This window comes from Aythya ferina, assembly GCF_964211825.1.
Source record: "Aythya ferina genome assembly, chromosome: 9".
Classification (NCBI taxonomy): domain Eukaryota; kingdom Metazoa; phylum Chordata; class Aves; order Anseriformes; family Anatidae; genus Aythya; species Aythya ferina.
Window position 1 is genome coordinate 26310029 of NC_140305.1, and position 19188 is coordinate 26329216.

A 19188-nucleotide genomic window follows, 5' to 3' on the forward strand; every position below is an offset into this window, starting at 1 on the left:
GCTATGATTGGATTTACCAACAGAAATTATAATTGCACAACACTTGTTTTGATGGATGGATGTGCCGTAAAATACAAAATAAGGTCAACCCTTCGTATTCTCTCAAGCCACGTGGCACGGTGCCTTAAAAAATACAGGTCTTGTGGCATGAGGAGGGGTTTGGAAATGTCTTTTAGGGAGAAGCTGTGACGAGGACACGCAGAGGAGGGGGAGTTTTGCCAAGCAGCACATCAAACCGGGGACAGGGCATCAGCGAGCACATGAAATCAGCATGTCACACGCAGCCCTGCTCTGCGCTCCTTGCACCGTGAAGCTCTGTGCCTGCGGCCCTGTGTCCCATAGCCCTGTGCACGACAGCCCTGTGCCCAAACCCCATGCCTGGAGCTCCATATTCAAGCCCCAGGCTTGCACCTTCATGCCCAAACCCCATGCCCACAGCTCCATCCCCAAACCCCATGCCCACAGTCCCATGCCCAAGCCCTATGCCTGCAACCCCATGCCCAAACCCCATTCCCAAGCCCTGTGTCCAAGCCCCATTCCCAAGCCCCATTCCCAAGCCCCATGCCCACAGCTTTGTGCCCAAGCCCCATTCCCAATCCCTGTGCCCGCAGCCCCGTGCCCAGCGCAGGGCGCTTGGCAGCAGGGGGCCGCTCGCAGCGCGCGGACAAAAGGCTCCTTTCTGTCCCCTACCTTTTTATAATTCCCCTCCACGTCCCGTGCGGATGCCTGCCCGATGATGTCAGCCATTCCATCACCGGCCCCGCTCATGGCCCCGGCTGCCGGGCGCTCCCCGCCGCTCCCCGCCGTGCCGCGGGGACATGGCAGCGTGGCCCCGGGCACCCCGCTCGCCGGCAACGGGGCCTCGCTCGCCGGGGCCTCGCCGCCTCCCTGCCCGCAGCTTGCCCTAATAAAGTCAAAGGCAGCGGCCGGGGCTGATTAGCGGGAGCCGGCGGAGGAAAGAAAGCCGAGGGCTCGCTCCAGCCACTGGCAGCGCCGGGTAAAAATAGCCCCGAGCCCTCGCCGGCTGCGCAAGGGCAGGAAAAATCCCGGTGTCTTATGTCAGAGCCGGGCCGGTGCTGCGTGGGTCCCTCGACAGCAGCAGGGAGCTCCCAGCAGGGTGTTCCCGGCCCAAAGCGGTTCTTTTGGGTGGAAAAAAAAGGTTTCTAGGGGTTAGCGAGCGGAGCCCCAGCAGCCTGGGCTCGCCACCCGCCCCGCGGGAGCTGGACGGAAGCGGGACGTGCGAGCGCAGCTCCGGACACGCGGTTATATAGGGGAGCCTTCGGAGGATGGACCTCACGTCCTGTTTGCCCAGCGAGCCCTAAAACGTGGCGTAGAGGTGCTGGTTTCTGCTGGGACCCAGCTGTGGGGTTGTTGGACCCAGAGCTGCAACAGCCCCGCGGCCGAAATGGTGGAGCCAAGCCCGACTGACTTCATCCCACCCCAAACGCACACGGTGCGGAGTTCACCTCCGCGGTGACACACGAATTGTGCCTTAACTCTGCCCTGAGAGTGGCAGGAAAAAGATAATAAACAGGCAGGATTGTTTAATCCAGTTATTTTCCCAGGATGGTGATTTCTAGCTCCTTGCCTCGGCTGGGAACTGCTGCCATCCGGGCATTTCATTATTTTTGCCCCCCCGCCGCTGACTCACGGTGCCATTTCCCGCTGCTCCTAAAATTAACTTCCCCTCCCGACAATGGGGACCCTGACTGATGTCCGCTCTGATAACGCCTTGGTTTCTCCGAGCACCTTTGTTCGGAGCACAATGAGGCCTACGGCACCGCGCCGGTACACCCCGGCCCTCATTTTTTTCAAGAAAAGGGTTTTTTGGGGGGTTCTGCAGACACCATCGGCTTGGGAGCTCCCAGAGAGGGGAGGCAGCGTGCAAGGGAGGGGAAGGGCTTGCGGCTGGGATCCCACAGCCTGTGGTGCCGTTGGGGTGCCCACGACCAGAGATAAAGTCACCCTGAGCTCCGGAGAGAGCTCAGCCCCAAAATGGGGACATTTGCTGGGTGTCCCAGCACGGGGAGCCAGCCCAGGCGATGCCGAAGGCCAGCAGGGATGCGCAGCACCGACCCCACAACCATCCCTTTGGCAACCAGCGTCCTCTTGAGAGGCACCCACAGCACCCGTGGGCTCACAGGAACACAAGCAGCAGCGGCACGGGGCCGTGCTGCAAGGTGGGCTCGGCTTGGGCATCTCGTTGCTGCCGAGCCCTCCTGGGTACGGGGAAGCAGACGTCAGATTGCATCAGCTGCGAGGCGGCTCCATGGTTACAGCGGCCGCTCCTCCACTCAGCGCCGCGCGATGGGAGCGCTGGGGAGAAGCTGCCAGAACCACCTGAGGCCGCTTGGCTTTTTATAGCACAAAAGGAAAACTTACAGAGGGCACGGACGGAGCGGGTCGGCTCGGGGCTGCGCCAAAAGGAGCATGAAGCCCCGGCCAGTGCCACGATGCTGGGTGTTTTTGGGTGATTCTGGGTGATTCTGGGTGCTGCTGGTGCCCCCGTGGTGAGGATGAGCCCATCCGGGGTAGGCAGCCTTCCAGTCGGCTCAGGCGAGGGAAGGAAACGGGCTGCTTCGTGGTTTAAACATGCCGATTGCTCACGAGCACGCGAGGATCTAAATTTAACCAGGCCACGCACACATAACGTTTGTTTGGGTCAATAAAAAGCTCCTAAACACTGCTGGCACACGTCAGCCTCCTCCGCTGGGGGAGGCTCGGAGAAACGCCTCCAGCCCCTCGCTGCTCACCATCAGCCTCCAAACAGCGCCGGTTACCGAGTTACTGGATACAAACCCCCCAATTCCCAGTGAATTTCAATGAAAAACACTCAAAGCTCTCCCTAGAAAGGCCGTGCTGGGATCTGAAGCCGGCCTCCACCTGGCGGTCTGCACACGGACAGCACCGGCCGCTTGTGCACCCTCCCCAGAGATGTTTTTGCGGTGGATCATTCACAGAAACCTCACCAGCACCACGTCACGGAACATTTATCTTGTCGTAGAGGTCTGACTACATCTCCTAGGAGGCGTCCCCTCAACCCGCCGTGCCCCTGCACTGCAGGGATTTGTTAAAACACAGCTCTGCGAGCGGAGGGACGAGGCCGCCCGTGCCCTCCCTCTGCCTACCTGAGCACACCCAGCGCTTTGCCAAAAGGCGAAGAAGCAGGGATGAGGCCAGCAACAGCCTGGGGAGCCAGGTTTTGTGGCCTGCAACGCTGCACCCCTTGGGCAACGCTGAAAATATGCGCTCACAAGGCAAGCTGAAACGCCAGCTAAGGCTGCAAGCCAGCGCAGCGCTGCTCAAGCACACATTAGGACAACAGCAAACGACTTCACCTTAATTTTGGTGTTAGCATCTGGATCTGCACGCTGTGCTTTCCTTCTGTGCGAGCTCAGGACCTCACTGAACCTCACCTAACATGCAGGAGCTGGCACCATCCTTGTCAAATTGTAGGAGAAATGGAGCCCTGAACAAAATTACAAAATCTTTGGCAGGGGAAAATTAAAGAGTACAACAGGGAAAGAAATAACTAAGAGGAAATTACTTTTATCCTTTTTTTTTCTAATACTCGGTTTATTTGTGGCCTTCAGGCTGCGTGTCCTCATTTAGCCACCCCGCAGAGGTCTGTACGGGCTGTTTTTTACATCAGATTTTAGAAAATCCCCGTTGGTGGAGGCGGTGGTGGCCCTGTGGGCACACCAGGACCTGAGCGTGCAGCTGGATGGGGGCTGGCACTGCCAGCCACGGCCCCCAGGGATGGAAAGGCAGCGGCCACCTGCTGGCACCGGGCAGTGGCCCAGGAAAGGTGCTGGGGCCTCCTGGGGCCTCCTGGCCATGGGGCAACCAGGCTGAGCTCGAAGAAAGCAGGTCCCTAACCCCAACCAGCCCAGCACCCTCCTGGTGCGGGCTCTACTCCCGGCCGTGCTCAGGTCGGAGCTTTTCAGCCGAATTCCTCCAAACCAAACATGTCCTCGGCTTCTCCCAGCGCGCCGGCTTGTTCCTCTATTTGTTTTGCAGCTCCCAGAAATCCCAAGCAGCTCCGGAAAGGCGTGTGGGCAGGGATGCGGGGAGCGCAGCTACACACCGCCACCCTCCTCCCCCCGCAGCGCCCAGAGCGGCCGCCAAAATCCCATCGTTTCTGCCCCCGCTTCGATCCCAAACCCGGGATCATCAGCTGCAGCGGGATTAAAACTTGGCCTGTAGGTTAACGGGCCTCGGGGGGGGCAGGGTTTCTCTGTCTCTTTGCAGTGTTTGGGGACAGATTACGTTCAAAGGACCGTTTCCGCGAGCTCTGCATTCTTTCTGCCTGCTTCCACTCTCGGATTTATCGTTCCGGAGGAGAGAAAGCGGCTCGTAAACAAGCGGAGATTAAAACAGATCCAACGCAGCCCTGCTGCCGCGGCACAAAACCGGGGCAGCAGCACGCAGGGAAGCCGAACAGGCCGGCACCGGGCCTCTGGATGCCAGGCACCGAGCACCGGGCACCGGGCACCAGGCACCGGCTCCCCCGGGACCGGCGATGCAGCCGGGAATCTCAGCGTGCTGGGCAAACATCCGCCGTGCAGAAACAATGGCACCATTGACCGAGGTACGAGAGCAACAGGCTCGGAGCTGCAGCAAAACCAGAGCCCCTCGAGCAGGGAATGAATCAACGGGATTATTATTATTATTATTTTTTTTTTTTCCCAAGGAGCTAAAAAGGGAAATCCATTCCCAGCGGCGTTTGTTACGGTGAAAACACGCACTGCAACAGCTTCCGAACCCTTTTCTCCCAATGTATACACACACTCGCAGAGATATCTTTCCCCTTCGTGATGGATTTGGCATTTTATATGAGAAATGGGCTGAAATCGGGTTAAATGCAGCTGAGGGGAACCCGAGGCTGCGCTGCTGCCCTGGCCAGAGCCTCGTCTCTCAGGGCCCATCTCTGGTGGCCGGCAGTGCCCGCGGGGCGCCCTGCAGCACGCACCCCACCGCACGTCCGCACGCGTTCCTCTCCCAGCACCGCAGCACACGGATATTTGGGGGGGGGCAACAACCTCCCCAGGCGATCGAGCCCCCAAAATGTCATTCCCCAGGCAGGTGCACCCCCCGCAGCACCCACCCTCTATTCCAGGGGCTGCGGAGCTGCAGCAGCACCCAGGGCCCCTCTCCCCACCCAAAGGATGCTCGGCACGCACCGCCACTGCCGCTGCACCCCCACCTCTGCTGTTAAACCCCCCCCGGGACCGGGATGGGCCTTTTTGGGGGTCTGGGCAGGGATCCTGGCCCCCCCCCGGGCCACCCCCGTTTTTCTGGGGGCCACTGCTGGTGCTGGGCACCACCAGGCCAGGTCCCCAGCACCACCCCGGGGTGCGCACAGAGCTGGGGGGGGCAGCTCCCTGCGGAGGGCCCTAACCCGCAGCACCTGCGTTTGGCATGTGTGGGGGGGGTGTCCTGTATTTGGGGAGGGGGGAGCACCTGCATTTGGGGAGGGGGGGGCACCTGCATTTGGGGAGAAAGGGGCTGTATTTGGCCGGGGGCGCTGCGCTGCAGGGAGGTGGGGGGGGAGCGCAGCGGGGCCGCAGCGCCCATCCCGGACCCCCCCCCCGCACCTCTGCGCCCCAAACACACCCCAAAAAACCTGCAGGAAGGCGCAGCCCCCCCCTCCCTACCCCCCTCCCCATCCCTCCGGCTGCTCTGCCCCGCACCTCCCCGTGTCCCCCCGCCAAGCCAGGCCCCTGTTCCCCTCGGGACCCCCCCAAATCCCCCCCCTCGAGGCTCGGCCCCCCCCCCCCGACCTGGTAGGGGCCGTTCTCCTGCAGGACCATCTCGGAGCATCCCGCGGGGAAGATGGACGCTGCCGCCCGGCCCCGCCTGCGCAGCGCCGGCCGCGGCTCTGCCGGGCTCGGGGAGGGGTTGGGGGGGGGGATGGATAGGAGGGGAATAAAAAGGGGGGGGGGGGGACCGCCGGGCCCAGCGCCAGCCGCCGGCTCCTTCCCTCCCACACAAAGAGCGAGCCCGCCGGGAGATGGGGGGGGGGATGGGGGGAGGCGAAAATGGGGGAAAAAAAAGGAATTAAAGCTCCCCACCGGGAGCGCCGGGTGGATGGGGGGGGGCCCTGCGCAAAGCTACGCCCCCGCTGGCGCTGCCCCCGCCTCTTGGCGATATGGGGCACGGGGGGGGACCGGGCATTTCTCGCCTCCTGTGTCCCCCCCTTAGGCAGAAGTGGCTGTGAGGGAGTCCCCAGGGCACCCCGGTGTCCTCAAGGCGCTGCCCTCCTCAGATCCCCCCCCCCATCATCACCGCCCTAAATAAAATAGGGCCGGGGGCTTGGCCACGCTGCCCAGGTGGAGGGATCCGAGCCCCCGCTTGGTTTTCTGCTCTGACAGGAGAAAATGGGGCGAAATGGGGAAGCAAGAGGGTGTTATCCCATCCCTGCACCTGCAGCGGGATCACCCATGGGTATTATCACAGTTCGGCTTCGCCGCTTGCTTCCCGGGGTGCTGGGTACCCCGAGAGCCCCAGCACAAGGCCTGGGGCACAGCAGGTCCCGAGCCCACCCCGTGCCCATCCCAAAATGCCGCCAGAACCCACAGGGCACCACGACCCAGGCCCTGAGCTGCTGTGGCTGGGAGCTGGGGGCACCCCAGGGCCTCCCCTCGTCCTCGTCCTCGTGCTGTGGTGCCAGCCATCGCCCGCCCCTCCTGCAGCCAAGTTCGAAATGGAAATGACTGCAGAAATGCTGCACTTGCTCACAGCGCGTCTGGGGTTTGATTCCCTGCACCAGATGGGCCTCCAGAAAAATCGGCCTTTGTAGGGAAAGGGCCCTGCCCTGGCTCTCCGTGCAGCCAGGCCGCAGAAGCTGGAGCAGGGGTGGGTGGATGGAGTGCCCTGGTCCCTGTGCATTTTGGCGATGTGGATGGAGAGGAGACCCCAGCTCCTCCGCTCCCACCCACCACAGCAGGGTTCAACCCAGCCACGAGCCCCAAATCCCCTGGGAAAAGTCAGCACAGGAGCACACGCACCCAATCGGCAACTTCACCACATGTGGAAGGTGCTAATAAAAGAACAGAGCTACGGAAGCTCTGCCTCTTGGGATAGGTTTAAAAATGAAAGTCAAGTACCCCAAATGGCCCGGACACAGGCTCAGACGGCTGCTCCGTGTGAACCAAGCGAGCCACAGCGTCGGCAGCTCTCGTTCTTGGGGCCTTGCTTCAACAAATCCGAAAGAAAAAAACCATACTGTGAGTAAGTTTTGAAGAGAGCCCGGTTTGCTTTTCCTCCAGGCCCATGACGCCCTCAGGGGGAGCACACGGAAAGGGCCAGACCACGGCCTCAACCCAGGGGTTTGCCATCGTCCGCTGGGCAGCGAGTCAGGCGGGTAGGTAATAATTAATGCAAGGCCTGATTAAACGGAGGGAAAGCTTCCTGGCGGCCATCCAGGCGGGTCAGTGTGGCATGATGTCCCTGGGAGCACCGAGCACCACTGCCCTCTGCAGACGCACAACCCAGTGGGAAGACCCCAAATACCCCAAGACCCCCAGTGGCCCTACAAGCTGGGGAGAGAAGCTTGGGGGCATTTTACGCCATCTGCTTTTGGGTTTCCTACCAAGGCTTCTTCTGCAGAGGGTTTGGGGTGTGGGGAGATGCCTGTGCTTAGAGGGGACAGCTCCCCATGGTTAAACGTTAGGGCTTCATTGCCTATCCCCCCTACAGAAGGAGAAAACACCCGGTGTCCCCAGTTCTGGGGGAAAATGTGTAATTTCCAATTCTGCGCACATCTTTTAGGATTTTTCTTACAATTAACCTTACAGTAAGGCATCACTTAATCACCATGCCCTGGTCCCTTGGGGTACGCACGGGCCTGGAGCTGCCCATGGTCAGCCCTAGGCCATCAGTAACAGAGCCGGGCAGCGCACACAGGCTCCCGGTGCTCCCAAAGCCATTCCCCCACGGGGAGCAGACCCTGCAATATGACTACACAGGAAAGCCGAGCACTCCTGACTGCATGTTCTCACCACCGTGGGAAGGAAGTGAAGAAATGTGGGTACCTCACAGGAAGCCGCAGCCAGCCCTTTCCTTCTGTATTCAGAATTTCCCACTGCCCCACGCAGCTATTTTTATGCCTGCCCCACACCACATGCTGAGACCCCGCGAGGACCGCTCCTGCACCCAGCCAGGGCCAGCGCCGGGGTTGCTTTGCCCCAATGAAAACCCCATAGAGCTCCTATAGGATGGGCTCGGCCCAGCCTTCACACAACTGGGAATCCCATATGGCATCACGGGATTTCATCTCCATTTGCTGATGATTTACTGGGAGTTATGGATTTAGCTCCTCTTTAAGCCAAGCTAAAGCTTCTCCAGGGTTTAAATCTAGCAAGAAGAAGAAAAAAAAAAAAAAAAAAAAAAAAAAAAAAAAAAAAAAAGATTATTTTTTTAATCGGTTAATACTAGAAATCTCCTTGGAAAAGGGAATATTTGTTTGGATTACATTCATGTGTAATGCTTTAGACCACTGCTTCTTCATTGAGGGAAGATGATGCTGAGCTGTTTTCCATCATTTCGGACATGTTACTCCTCCTTATGGGGAGGTAATCCTCAGGTGATTTAAAAATCCAGACAATGCCTGTCCCTCTTCCATGGACTTTTCATTTCCACTGAGGTTTCTGCAGTCTTCTACAGCAAGAAGCTTTACAAATCCTCCCAAAGCACAGGGGTGCCCAAGATAAATATTTAGGATAAAAACTTGTGGAATAAAATATCAGAACAAAACTCTTCTTCTTCCTCTTAGAAGACCCAATATGACTTTATCGGGAAATTACAGGGAAAAAAAAACCAAATTCTTCAGTGAATTTCTGTTCTTTTGGAATTTGTATGAGTGGGGAATTAACAGCACCAGGAAAGGTGCTGTTGTGTTGTGGTGCTTCACAAAAACCTCTGTTGTGTTCTTATTTTGATGCAGAAGTTATGATGCACGTCTTGCAATCATAACTTTCTTGTGGGACATTTTCAGAGGTAAGAGATTTACGCGGAAAACTTTCTACGTGTCCCCCCAGACAGCACCTGTGGCTTTACACGACCCAACCACAACTTTCTGTTCCCTCAAAGCACGGAGCAGAAGGCTGCAGCAACTTCACTCTCCCATTATGATCCCCCCGGCGCACAGGATGGTGAATGTTTTACAGTGAATTACAGCAATTAATTTCAGCCACCCAAGTGTCTACAACTTTCTGGTGCTCCAAAAGTGAGGAACCGTGCAGCAAACAATCAGACTTTGCCATGGAGCTGATCTGGGAAGATGCGCTGATACAGCTGCATGAGCTTAGATTTCAATTGTGCAATTCATAAGCTGGCTCGCACGTGCTTAATAGAGAATTTACAAATGGCCCGATGATTAGTAGGTATGATATCCCACCAGTTATTTACTGCTAATGAATGGAGAACCATTTCTCCATTCTCATTGCTAATGAGCGCGGTGAGATAGCAACAGAAAAGCTATTGCTGCCTCCCTGCAATTTTATTTATGTTCTTAAGAATAAGCTGTTCCTTCGGAAATGCAATACTCACATTATGCAAAATGCTAAGGCGAGCACGAGCTTTCCAACAGAACGATATAAAGCTGTAAGGTTTTGTATTAATATAAATAATTTAAAATGCTACAATCCACCTTGCTTCGCAGCGCTATTTCTTTGAGAGAGGATCTGTGATGAATTTCATCAGCTACAAATAACTTTCAGTGCTTTTGGCCTGGTACCCGCAGAGGCACACAATGTAGACCTGATGCACATTGGAAAGCTGCTTTTCGGGACCAGCTGCCACAAGCCCCAGTCCTGGCACCTCATTTCTACTTCATCTCACCCAAACCAAAATTAAACCTCGCCCGCAGCACAAATGCAGGGCAGCACCAAGCACAAGGCACCCTCTGCACCCTCTGCAGACAATTACATGACTTCACTGACCAAAGATCATAGTTTGCCCCTTTCCTGCCCTGCTGCTCCATTTCCAACAGAACAAGGCTAAATTAGTCCTGCCCATAGGTGGGGAGTGGTAGGGAGGCAAAATAAATGGGCTTTCCTAATCTCCAGGTGGATGGCAAGAAGGAGTAGGGGAAAATGGGGGGCATTTACAGCTCTCACGCAGGTTTTTGCTCAGCAAAGCCCATTTTCTGCACTAAAATGTGCATTTTAATGCAATGCTGGGAGAGGAGTTGGAGCATTTTCCAAAGATGATGAGAAAAGAGCAAAAAAAAAAAAAATAATGGTGTGAGAGGAAGGGGAAGAGGAAGAGAGATTTCCTCTGAGATGATGAAGAACAGCTTCCCCAAATGGGGACACGAGGAGTTACGTGGAGATGTTCATGAGTCAGGTGCAGAAAATCAAACCCCACACCCTGAGCTCTGAGCCCAGCAGCCCTTCAGCAGCCTGTGGATGCGGGCACCAGGGCAGCAATGAGCAAATTCGGGATTAAAGCCTTTAAATTGTGACAACGTCCCTGAAACTCCAGTGTGGCCATGCAGGAGCACAGACACACGTATAACCTGCGTTTACACCCACAGGCAATTAATTTGTCTGCGACGTGCTGCATGCTGCAGGGTGTAGCTGTGTTCGTCTGATAACAAAAATCAATTATCAGTGAAGGCCCTGAGCCCAGGGGACCATGAGGGCAGCACGTGTGGGTGGCACCAGCACCGTTCTGGGATTATTCTGGGATCATTCCGGTATCAATTGCCTTGAGCCTGCCTGTCCCATTCTGTTCCCCTCCTGCTTTCCAGCAGGGAGCGTCTGGGAGGCTCGGGTAGGGGCTGGCTTTATATGGGAACTCACTCGAATTGCCAAGCAGGTGGCAAAAACCCAGAACGGGGACTTTGAGGCTGAAGAAGTACACAGACCATGCTACCAAGTCACTCGGAAATTAAAAGTTTCTTTTTCAAACCCAGCCAGATCCTATAAACACGGGGCACGAGGACAGGCAGATAAGAGCAGTGCCCTCTGACTGCTTCCTGAACACAAGCAGGAGAGTGCCAGGACGGCCCTCGTCTGAGTCACGGGCACGACACCAATAAACAGGCGGGGATTTCTCGCCCCGTTTTGAAGTTCAGTGTCTGTAACTCAGCTCCTGCTGACAAAGCCTGGCAGAAATCTATTTTTATTTTTATTTTTGAGGGTCTATTTATGCTATGCACACACCTCTGCAAAAATTAATTAGCCCTCACAGAGCTTCACCCCCCCTGAACTGTTGAGATCAAGGATTTCTGGAAGTCTGTAATTGCTGTGTGGGAGCAAACCCAGATCTCAGCCCTCGGAGCCTGGCTCTTGCCGTCTGTTTCACATTTGCAATCCTTCAGAAAACGGCTGCAAAGGCTTGAGAAAGCAAACTAAATCTCGGGATCCCATTTAGGAGAGGGGCACGTCCTGAAATGCCACCGTTAGCAGCAGCTCCACCACCACCAGCAGCACCGTGCCCGGCCTAGCACCCCAGCTCCCCATGCAGGACTTGCAGGCAGGCACAAGAGGGCCGAAAGCGCAGCGTGCCCTGCCGTGAGAGCTGCCGACAGGGCCGGCACGCCAAGCGTGAGGACGGAAAGCTCTAAAAATAACAGGATAAGCAAGGGTGGATCCCAGCTGAGCCTCGTTAGTCATGGAGAGAGGGAGTCACAGCCGGCGGCGAGGCAGCTCCATATAAGAGCAAGAGAAGGATGCTCCTCGCCTCCCAGCTCCCAGTTTTCACTCCCCCGCTTGGCCGTGGGCTTCTCCTTCCAGCAGGCTGAGCTCTGGGAGCCCGCAGCTCTGACAAAGCACAGAGCATCACTGCCTGCGGGTTTTTAGGGCCAGGTGTGACACGAGGTATTTCCTCCCTGTGGTATTTCCTCCGTGTGGCATTTCCTCCCTCCTGAAGCCGAGGGGTGGATCGATAACCACACACCAGTGATCTGGGTTAACCCCTTCAAGTTGTGTGAGCCACCTGGCCCCCTTCTCCTCCCCCCATTAGTGCAATTAGGGCACTAATTGCAGGCCCAGTAGCAGTCCCGGCCTGCCCGGCTCCACCCGACCAGGCCCAAAGCCAGCAGGGCCGTGCCCGCAGGGGACACAGGTGACAGCCCCGTCCCTGCGGCCTCCCCTGGTGACGCTCAGCTGGAGGGAAGGAAACGTGCCTGGCGCTGGCAGGCAGCAGCTCCTTGTTCCTGGGCCAAAAAGCAGAAAATTGCTGCTCTGCTCCGGGCAGGGGCCAGCTGCTGCCTGTCTGGGGGCTGCCCCAAGCAGGAGAGGAGCCGCAGGCAGCGTTCCTTTCCCCAGCCCCCTTTTCCAGAGGAACCCATGTGCACACCTTTTGCAAACAAACCCGTGTTTTTCCAAAGCCTTTGGAGCCCCGCAGCAATCAGCCAGCAGCACGACTATTGATACGCCTTTATCAGAAGCTGTTCCTATGTCTCAGACTCCCTCTACGGAGAAATGACAGGCTGCATTTCTGTGTTTCACCAGGCTACCTGTGTCAAAGGAATGGGGGAAAAAGCTGTTCACAGGAAGAAAACGTCAGGGCAGGAGGTTGTCATTGTGCCATGTAGCTTCCTTCCTATCACTCCTGACAGGAGCCACGGGCCATGAGCAGAAGGCCAAGCAATGGCATTTTCATGTGCACCGACCAGGCAGGAGCTACATCGCCCATCACAGCTTGCACCAGGCTGGGGGCTCTGCAAACCACCCCCGGCTACGGGGCAGCCCCTCTGCAGGTGTGGGTTTTTGGGATCGTCCAGCACAGTGTCCCCAGGGCAGCAGGGACCTGTCCCCAGAGCGTGTCACCAGCTCGGGCACAGAGCAGGCGCCAGGCCTGGCCTGAAGCTGGTGGCACAGCTTGGTTTTCATTTTGATGGGGGAGAGGGGGGACGGCTGACAATGCTCTTGGGCAAGTACCTGAGCTGTGGGAGGAAAAAGAGAAGGCAATGATAATGCTGGCTGCTACGGCAAAGTAAGGACAACCTGAAGTTACAAAATAAATGGCCCTGGGGGCAGGCAAGCATCAGTCCCCAGTGCTCAGGGAGAGCAGCTCTGCTGCAAAGTGGGTAGCGGCAGCAGCATGGCCAAAGTGCTGGGTGTTTCTGGTTGCCTGCACTCGGGCAAGTTCACTTTACCAGCGGGTGTTAGCTCCCCACAAAACATGTGCTCTTGGATATTTTCATTCACTAGGTTTCATCCAGACACATTACTTCATCAAGGAAAAAACTTCCCATGAAGCTAGTTACTAGTTCAAGCCAGCTGCCCCTGTCTCACAGCTGAAATCCTGTCCCTCCGGCACTGCGGGAGGGCAGGGGCTGATCCAGATTTCGGACAGCTCCAGGCTCGGATCCGGTTTTGTTTGGTGAGAAACGCAAACATAAGAGTAATTAGCAGGCATACCGTAAGCAGTATGTCATGTCCTACAGACAACATCAGCACTAAGTTTATATTATAAATCCTCCGCTCCAGAAGGCTCTGCATCAGGACCAGGATGTGCAACGAGAGCTCTGCAAGCCACGGAGGGGTGCCCATGGCAGGGACATTGCCACCCGGCTGTCCCAGCTCCTACGACACCTCCACGCATGCCACCACGGCCACAAACCCAGTGGCCACCTCCTTGAAGCTCTCCTTCTGGTGCCGCAGAGGCTCTCCAGCATCTATTATTAATATCAGTAATTTCAGTGTTATGAACCTTCAGCTAATTCTACGTCCAAACCCATTTCATTAGTATTCAAATGTGCAGCTAACAAGGTAGGAGGGACTGCGAACAAACTGATGGAGAAGATGGGAGCTGGGAGCGACCCTGGAGCTGCAGGGTGGCTCTGCAGGGACAGCATCTTGTCCTTAAATAGCTCCAGGTCAGCCTCCATAAGTGACGAGCTGGGAGATACTGAAGTTAGGAGCCCAGCACCACCGTGCAAGCACCAGGGCTCGCACCTCTGTGCTCAGCTGGCCGGGCTGCCGGCTGCCCTGCAGGAGAAGGGCACACATTTGCATCTGTCTTTTCTCGAGCACTTTAACATTCCTCTTTTCTCTGCTTTGCTGCAGCATGACATCAATCTTTTTGTTAGAGCTGTCTGCCCAGGGGAAGGTTGGAGTCAAACAGCACTTAAGACTGGAGCACAAAGCCTTCACCCTACAGAAAATCCTATTTCACAAGGTCCAGGTGAAAACTTCCACCAGTCCTCTGCCAGTCACTCGTGCTCACCCCTCTGCAGTGTCACTGCCACACCGCTCCCGCACCCGGCTGTGCAGCCCTGTAACTAAATGGGCTCGAGCAGCTCCTCATTTTCCTAATCCAGAAAAAAAAAAACACCCAATCGTCCCCATAAAAGGTCTTCCCCATAAAAAAGGCCTCTTTCATCTTTGCAAGTCACAGCTAGAAGTTGGCTTTGCAGTTTTCAGCCTGAGAAGTAAAAGATGAGGAAGCAGCAGAAGAAAGAACAGGCCAGCCAGCTTGTGTCAGCCTGCACGCCAAGCTATTAGGTATTGACTATTAACGTCTCTATGCAAGGCGTAGAGCACTCAGCAAGGAAACATGATTCACAGATTACTTGTTTTTAAACCACGAAGATCAGTTTATCATCAAATTCCTATCAGGCACGGAAAACAGGAAACACGATGGCCACACATGACCCAGGTACAGAATCCTGGTATTTCCCCAAGTCCCTCTTTAATAAATCTGATACAGGAGTTACATTAAATAAAAAGTTTAGATTAAATTTTTAATAACTCACTAAAAGCATTTCAATCCTCTACGGACTGTACATACTACCAGCTTTTGTATGCAGAGAGAATTAAGCACTTTAATATAGTTCTCCCTCTCTCTCTCTCTGTTTTGCATTGCCACCTACTAACCGAGAGAATTACATCTCATCCCCACACTTCCCCTTCCCCATCCCCTTTGAATTGCAGTTATTTCCTCCAGCTCAAGTGAACGCTTGGATTTCATTTTAACAAAGCACAGACAGGTTGGAATAAATGGCTTTAGTGCAATTTTCTCATTTGAAGGAGATCTATAGATCACTGAGCAGGAAACCAAAATTGGTGATATAAATAAGATCTACTACTGCTGTGACGCAAATGACTCCACAGGCGTGACAGGGAAAGACAAAGTGGACAAAAATGATACAAGTACTTGAAAAAGCTGGAAACCCTTGAAGACAGCAGCTATTACGGAGTGTTCCCATCTCAGGCAACAACTGCAGCTCAGGTAACGCAACATGGGAGCTCATTTCCACCAAAGCCATTAATGCTTTGCTTACAGAATTAGGATTGATTTGGGATAAAGGTTAGCTGGAAGAAATATTTCCGAAGCTGGCCCTGGTTTATTTCAGTTATATCTCAGGACGCTTCTCATGCAAAAGTGGAATTATCCGACAATTAACAGCCAAAATCTACCAAGCCCCACTGCTGGAGAAATTGGAGCCGCTGCTCAGAAGCATTATTCCTCTGTGCTACTTGTGGCTGCTCCGCCTGGCTTGGGTGACCTTACTGTAACAGCCTGCAGCCATAGAAACCCACTGTCCACACTGGCACATGCTGGAAATCACTGAACTGACCAGATTATGTGATTATCCCGAGCAGCTGCTTGCTGTAGGAAATAAATATCTATACAGAGGCACGGGGAGAAACTGGGATAGCAGACTTCCTTCCAGAGCCAGCTGTAGCTGACTTCCATAACCGCACCGTGGAAGCACATATACCCTAACAAAAGCCTTTCTTTTTGAAAAGAAGAAATAAAGTCTGTTTTTTTTTTTTTTTTTTTTTTTTTCTGATCAAATACGTTTTCAGCAGAACTCTTTAGCACTGCCAGGTTCGCAGGACGTGGAGCACTGGGTACTGTGAAAGCAGCATTCCTAGAAGCACGTCGTATTTAAAAGTAACCTCTAAAACATATCGTGCTGTCTGAAAAAATGACAATTTCATTTAAATTTAATACTCAAAGCAGCCCCTGCCCCTCTGTGTTGGCAGTGGGCATCGATGGCTGGCTCTGCACAGCCTAAAAGACCTGGGTGCAGCTACCATGTGTGGCTGAGCAGCAATTTCCAACTGCAGGCCCTGAGGAAAGGCGATTTGCATGGCAAAACCTCCTTGTTTGTTTGTTAAACTAGTTGCCAAACACAAGTTTCTTAAGGCAAGAAAGAAATCCTTTTGCTTCAGCAGGGGGAGTCGCACAGCCTTCTAAACACAAAGCGCTTGGGCACTCAGAAAGGTTATTTTATGTGCTTGGCCAAAATACTGGAAAATGATTTGTTTCACATATTGGTGTTTACAAAACAGATCACACAGCGCAGGGGAGCCCATCCTTGCTTTCTGTTTATTCATTGCTTTCTTAGGACGAGAGGCAAACCCCAAGTGTCCTTCATAAGGCAGCCAGCCCTGGGCCGCCTTCCTCATCACAGCGAGGACGGAGGAGAAAAGTTCATTGCCAAGAGGGAGAAAACAGCGCGTGCTTGTGTGCAGATAAGGGCAAGAGCTGCGTGCATGTGTGCCCACACAGAGAATAAATCATGTGGGACGGCTGTGACGGGACACTTCTCTGAACAGTGAGGTGCTTTGCTCTGCCGTCCATCCTCCGGCCTGCACTGCAGGCAGCACACTCGCCCCTTGCTCCTGGCTGGGTGCTCAATGGCACAGCCACCAAAGCCTCTCCCTCACTGGCAGTAGGTTATGTGGAAAGTAGAAGGGCCCTTTTTGCTACTGGGAGAGATAGAGCAGTGCTAACCTCTCCCAGACACCATTCATCAGACCAGGTTGTGGTGGAAGCGCCATGAAGCTGCCCGCCTCAGCAGGGGACAGGCGCCGGGCTCCCTGCCCTGCACCAGGCCTGGCCTTCTGCTGGCAGCCCCCAGCCCTCGCCCTCCTTCCAGTTTGGGCACAAACTTTGGAAAACAAGCGAGGAGGCTGCTGTGGGATGGGTGCTGGAACACAAGAAGGGCAGAGGCCGCCCTGTGCCCTACCCATGCAGCTCCCACAGCCTCTGCCGGCTCAGACATCGGCCCTCCCGCTCACCGTGGTTATTTAATTCCCTTTTGCCACATTTCCACACAAGTCTGAGGGGCTGGTGGGCTCTGTATTTGTATTCCTGAGCCTCGGGCTCAATGCTTTGTCAGCAGTGGCCCTGGCAATGAGGCCCGGCCTGCAGCTCGCTTGGCTTTGGAGCACTCCTCTGCAGATCCGAAACATGTTTTGAGTTGCACTGAATAAATACTTGGTCTTTATATGCCTGTTAATACACTCCGCCTATAATTCTCTCTTCCCATACACCATGATTACACATGCACCAGCCCCGGGTAAGCACCAGCCCTGCAGTAACTTCGTCCTTCAGCAGTAAAATAACGGGTTTTACACAGCACAGGCCAACTCTGAGAGCTGAAAGCCGCTAACCTGTTCCCTTAGCACACCCAATATGCAAGAAAAAAGATGCCTAAGTACATAATTATTATCCTATCAAGTGTTCCTACTGCCTGCTGCTGTTTCAACCCCAGGTGCCACTTCTGTGTAAGTGGAAATCCAGGGCAGTGGTGGAGGTGCTGGAGGGCAGGGGACACGGCTCCTGCGGCAGAATGGTTCCGTCTCGGGGTTACGCTGGCAAAACCCCCTAAGGCAATCCAGATTTTGACTTGCATAAAAGCTGAATTCTCTGTTTAGAAACCTTCAGTGTTTGCTACTTATACCAAATACCCCAAATATGCTTAAAACATACTCATCGACCTTACAACAGGCAGCATCACGAAGGGTGCTCTTCAGCATCGCACATAAGCACATGGCAGAGGGTTTGCTGCTGCCTTCGCTGCTGTCAGCATTTCAATCACCCCACTCCTCAGCTCATTTTGATGATTTCTGCATAACGTATAAAGCAGTCACTTACCAAACGGCCGGGGAGCAACGCCAGCTTGCTGGTGTCCATAACACAGTAGTTACCATAATATTAATACTCAGATAAAGGAGAATCATTCATCAAAAAGAAATCCGCATGCTGTCACCTCATGTATTTAGCACTTTCTCTAATGAAAGGCTTTGCGGCAGCGACGGAGATGGAGTTTTTGCCCAGGATTATTAATTGTGGTCATTTTGCCCGGACGGGTCTCATGAGCAGCACATATACATCTCCCCCGTCCATGTAATTACCGACGCTGCTCACGAAACAAGCCCTTCAGAGTACCTGCAGCTGTTTCCTTAGCTTAATGACATGGCACGCTTTGGCAGAACCATTAATATCTTGCCAGCCTCACCTAACCTTTGAGCTGGGTGGAAGGCGGCCAAAGTACGCTGCCGGTTGGATGCGGAGGCGGCCGCCACGCGCAGCCTCGCTGCGGCACGTCACCCCGCGGGGACACCGCACACGGCCAGCCTGCTGCCTGGCCGAGCTACACCTCTGTCTGAAGGGTGTGCCTGCCTCGTCAGCTGGGCCCTGAAACAAATGGGCTGACCCCGGAGCACCTCTCTCACCCAAACAGTCATGTTCCTCTCTCCAGTCGCCGTAGGAGTTAAATGGTCAAAGCCGGTAAATGGAAGAGCCCCGATACGACTGCTGTCAGGTGGGGACAGGAGGTCTGGCAGTGCTCCTACAGCGCAGGAATGACAGAAATGCAATTTCTTGCAAGCCACAAGTTTGATTTTGAAAATGAGTGTGTCAGAAGTTAAGGCGCTGACAGTTCTCGTCGGGGGAAGATGCCTGCCGGGCATCGCAGCCCTGCCGGTTGCTCCCTGCTCTCAGCCAGCATCGCACGTCACTGAGGGACGGAGAGCCTAACACTTTAAGTGAGCTCCATCAAGCAGCTCTTACTTATTTTAAGTGAGAAGAAACCACTGCCAATCTCGCCAAGCAAACATTTGCTCCCTAAATGCCGGCGATGAAGCACGCAGGCAGCACAGAGCTCTGCAGCGAGCAGCACCGCGGCTCCCGTTTGACCCCAGCCCGTGACCGACAGCCAGACACTCTACCAGAGCCAGACCCTGCCCTGGCCAACTATTAAATCATTTCAAGATTTAATCCTGGACCATGATATATACTTTGAATTCGTCTCCATGGGCAGCAGGCCACGGTTAACCGCTCCTTGGAGCAGAGCAGGAGCACTGCGCCCATCTCCTCTAAATCACGCCAGCCTGGAGAGCCAAGTGATTCAGAAGGAAACAAATTTAACTTCCCAACGCAGCGAGCATGTTCTGCAGAAAGCAGGAGCCCACACGCCCGAGGGCGAGGTAC

General features: G+C 54.7%; 1 protein-coding gene across 7 annotated transcripts in view; it reads right to left on the reverse strand.

Annotated features, from left to right (window-relative positions):
- The window catches only part of LOC311441640 (schwannomin-interacting protein 1), a 95423-nt gene that overhangs the window by 12087 nt on the left and 64148 nt on the right, over positions 1-19188 (reverse strand). Inside the window, exon 1 of one of the 7 annotated variants that reach the window (XM_084530000.1) lies at positions 17851-18163. The exons of 4 other annotated variants lie outside the window; for them this stretch is intronic. In XM_084530000.1, the coding sequence (XP_084386126.1) occupies positions 17851-17889 (39 nt within the window). In that variant the 5' untranslated portion in view covers positions 17890-18163. Of the gene's footprint in view, positions 1-690; positions 906-5783; positions 5922-17850; positions 18164-19188 lie in introns of those variants that run through there. 2 more of the 7 variants (XM_084530001.1, XM_084529999.1) reach the window with 2 other exon arrangements.